The 3991-nt window shown below is 39.7% G+C and overlaps 1 protein-coding gene across 1 annotated transcript in view; it reads left to right on the top strand.

Annotated features, from left to right (window-relative positions):
• The window catches only part of LOC101858878 (proline-rich transmembrane protein 1), a gene marked incomplete at its 5' end in the record, with an annotated part of 6093 nt that extends 5109 nt beyond the window's left edge, over positions 1-984 (top strand). Inside the window, 1 exon segment of the mRNA XM_013086015.2 lies at positions 27-984. Coding sequence (XP_012941469.1) covers positions 27-209 — 183 coding nt within the window.
• Positions 985-3991: the final 3007 nt, after the last annotated feature.

Below are 3991 nucleotides of genomic sequence, written 5' to 3' on the forward strand. Positions count from 1 at the left end.
TATTATTATTCTCTTTCTGTCTGCAGGCCAGAGCCGCCGTTGCCCGAGGGGATATGGTCGGAGCCAACTCCTACGCTCGCTCGGCCAAGAGCATGATCACCATCAGCGTGGTCATCGGCATCATCGCGGTCATCGTCATGGCCATCATCATCGGGGTCTACGTCGGCGTCGTCCTCGAGAACATACACGACAACGACTACAGATACTGAGTTCTCGTAGTAAATGTATTGTCGTGACAAGGACGACAGATTGTGACTTCAGAGCTTTCTTGTCGTATCTCCATTTTTTTTTTAATACTGTGAAAAACGGTTCATAACAAAGAGTTAGCTTTAGAAGAAGTCTTGTTTTCATTGTTAAAAAGAATGGAGATACGACAAGCAAGCACTGAGGTCACAAGGTACTGAGTTCTCCTACACAAAATGTCTTGTCTGGAAGGTGGAAGGGCTTCGGTGCCCCTGTAACAATAATATTTCATAATTATTGTAACCATCATTGTTGTTTTAAACGAAGACCATATTATCTTGTGTTGGAAGATTTTTATAGCTCTGTTACTTTTACTTAATATTACTTCCCCCTTCCTCCCTCCTCCCCCCTCCTCCCTCCTCCCCCCTCCCTCCCCCACCTTTTTGTGAGTTTTGGGAGAAGGTTTCAAGGTCTGTTTTGAAATACGCAATGGTTGTTTTTTAAAGTTTGAATATTCCTTTTTAGCTGTACGTTTCAATATAGCTTGAATGTATACTGTATGATTTTTCACACTGCTGATGATATTTTGTTTCCTGAATTTCCGTGTCTTCTTTTAAATGAAAACGGCTGAATAGATAGTAGAAGTTGTTTAAATATTAGATTGCTATTTTATATTTAATGCCCTTTTCTTGCTGCCTGGCCTCTGAAGAATTATGTCCCTCACAAGGTCAATGATTTGTCTTTGCCTGATTCAAGCTTTTTCTGCCTGTACATTGCTGCAGATAGGAATAGGGAAAAAAACTTGCGTCTTACCCTCAGGTTTAGAATCTCTATGAGGGTGGGTGGTTGGCGGGTACTTTGATGTGGTTTGTTCCTTTTTTCCAATTCAACATCTCTCGTTCTTTTCTCTCCTCTTTTTTTGTGTATGTCACTCTCTTGTAACACCTCTAATCTTCGGCACTTGTATGACCTTATTGTGTTGCAAGTGGGGTAAAACTCTTACTATAACTAAAAAAGCAGTGGGCTAAGAGTTTTCGATTTTTTCTCTGTGAATATGATGTACTTAAAAATGTCTGGAACTTCTACTCTTTAGTTCATGTTTACTGGTTACTTGAGTTGCAAGTGCTGTAACAACGGGGGTGTTGTTGCACTTTGCTAAATATATTCCCGGTCCGAGCGCTGTGTTTGTGGTCACTTTTTTTAGACTGTCGTCCACTGCTGCGTCTAGAATACATTTGTGTCAAGGCGTGGTGGAATCAGGCACTCGTCTAAGTAAAGAAATCGCAGAATCAGGCATTTTTCCTCCAGTTTGTCAATTTTTATCGAATTTTTGTGTTTTGGCCCAACACCTATTTTTGTCCTTAAATATACAAGCTCATTTCCAGGTTAATTTTACTGAAAAAACGTTAAATCGCATAAAATATTACAAATATTTAGTTTCCAGGGACTCTCAAGCTATAGAAGTTACCATACTTTGGCTGCCATTTTCTCGCTAATTTTACCTGTGAAACCATGCTACTCGCGCCTTTTTCAATAGCAAATATCTCGACTTCAATTCAAGATACATAGGTATTTTCACAAAAAAACAAGGGAGATGAACCAGCTTTCAGAGGATACCGATAACTCCACATGCCCCAAAAAGTTGAGTAGCACCAGATTTCACCGCGTCATGACACATTATATATTTGTGAAGCATCGTGGTGAAATCAGGCACTCGTCGAAATGATGAAATCGAAGAAAATGTCATTTTTCTGGCTGTTTGGCAATTGTTTTTCTTCTTTTTTTGGCTCAACACCTTTTTCATCCATTTGGAAACGCATTTCTGTGTGGATTTCACTGAATAACATTGATTAAAGCACAAAAGATGTAGATTTTCATTTCCCAATGACTCTCAAACTATGGAAATATCCAAACTTTGGTGGCCGTTTTCACGCTAATTTTACCTCTGAAACCAGGCAACCTTGACCTCCTTCTGTTGCAAATATTTTGACTTCTATTCAACTTAGATGGATGTTTTTTTCATTGGAATCAAGGCAAATAAATCAGCTTTCATATGATACCAGTAACCCCACTTGCCCCAAAATTGACGAGCGCCCGATTTCACCGCGTCATGACACATTATATATATATATTATTTGAGTCTCTCTCAGCAGACGGGTAGCTTTGTAGCGGCATTTTGCTCATCGATACATTCCAGCCTGCGTGGTGTGGAGGGTTCGCTACGACTTCCTCTCTTGTCCACGTAGCAGGTTATTTAGCCATAATAATGGTCACAAGAGGAACAAATGAGGGGCGGAGATGCAAAACCCACTACAGCAATTTTTAATTTTAGCACTTTTGACAAAAACCACCTTTTTTATAACGCTGCTATACGCACGGATATGCGCAGAAAGATTCTTTTTGGTGGCTTTTGTGAAGTATGTGTTGGGTTTTGGCCGAAAACGCCTTGTGCTTCTGATAGCCGGGAACTGTGCAGAATTACAAGCGAAAAATCTTGAATTTTTATTCCAATATGTGGCTTAGCGGGTTTTGAATCTCACCCCCTCAAATATACCAATAGTTTTATATATATATATATATATATATATATATATATATATATATATATATATATATATATAGACGAGTATTATATACCAGGTTTTTTTCCCTTTATTTGAAGGTCTTCTTGTTGTTGTTTTGGGAGACATTTTGTCCATTAAAAATTTTTTTCTTTTTCTTATTTTTTTTTCTGTCATTTTTCTGCTAGCTGTTCAGGATTGTGTGGACTGTGTGCTATGTCCCTTGGCAAAACGTGGAATCTTTTACTTGAAATTGTACATTATATGGATTGCTTAGTGCAAGTCTCCAGGGTGCGCCATGTGGAAAAGTGACAGGTTCAGGTCTGGTGTTTCCGTTAGGTGCTTCACTGTCTCACGCGGGAGATCCGAGGTCGATTCGCCCTCAGGGAGGAATTTGGTCGCTTTTCACCCTATCCGTACGCCCTGGGGTCATTTTGGAATGACACGAAGACTGACCGCACAAACACATTTTTATGGGTTTGAGTAACTTTTGAAGTTAGGAAGATTTTTGTTAGAGTGTTTTTTGTTTTCTTTAGGTTTGTACTTTCTGAGTACCTATCTCTAGATTCCGATTTAAGTGGATTCCGCTGTATTTGTTTTCTGGAAAGCTCTTGGGCTAATAGACAGACAGACTGACAGACTGAAAGACAGACAGACAGACAGACAGACTGACAGCCAGACAGACAGCCAGACAGACTGACAGACAGACAGACAGACAGACAGACAGACAGACAATGAGACAGACAGACAGATAGACAGACAGACAGACAGACAGACAGACAGACAGACAGACAGACAGACAGACTGACTGACAGCCAGACTGACAGCCAGCCAGCCAGACAGCCAGCCAGACAGACTGACTGACGATGAGACAGACAGAAAGAGAGCCAAATATCATGGCCAGCCAAAACTTGATGATGATACTACCTAATATCTCTCCACTTCAACCTCATTTTGTTGTTTTTACTCCAGAATTTTCTGGAAATTGTTTTCTGTATACGGTATTTTGTGAAGACTTCGGAGCTTGTTTCCATTTCTCCATGTGTCCATTTTGACCACAAAAACAAAACGCTGATATTTTTACCGATTTTTCTGTGGTTGTCGATTGTTTCTCGATTTTATACACTTTTTATTTGGGGAGCTGATGGTTGTTTATTTTTTGTTGATTTATGTCAGAACTGCTGTTACTGTGGGCTGTTTTGGATGAACATAAAAAATCGTATGAGCTCTGGGTTATTTTTTTATTT

Source organism: Aplysia californica, unplaced genomic scaffold (assembly GCF_000002075.1).
Source record: "Aplysia californica isolate F4 #8 unplaced genomic scaffold, AplCal3.0 scaffold00427, whole genome shotgun sequence".
Classification (NCBI taxonomy): domain Eukaryota; kingdom Metazoa; phylum Mollusca; class Gastropoda; order Aplysiida; family Aplysiidae; genus Aplysia; species Aplysia californica.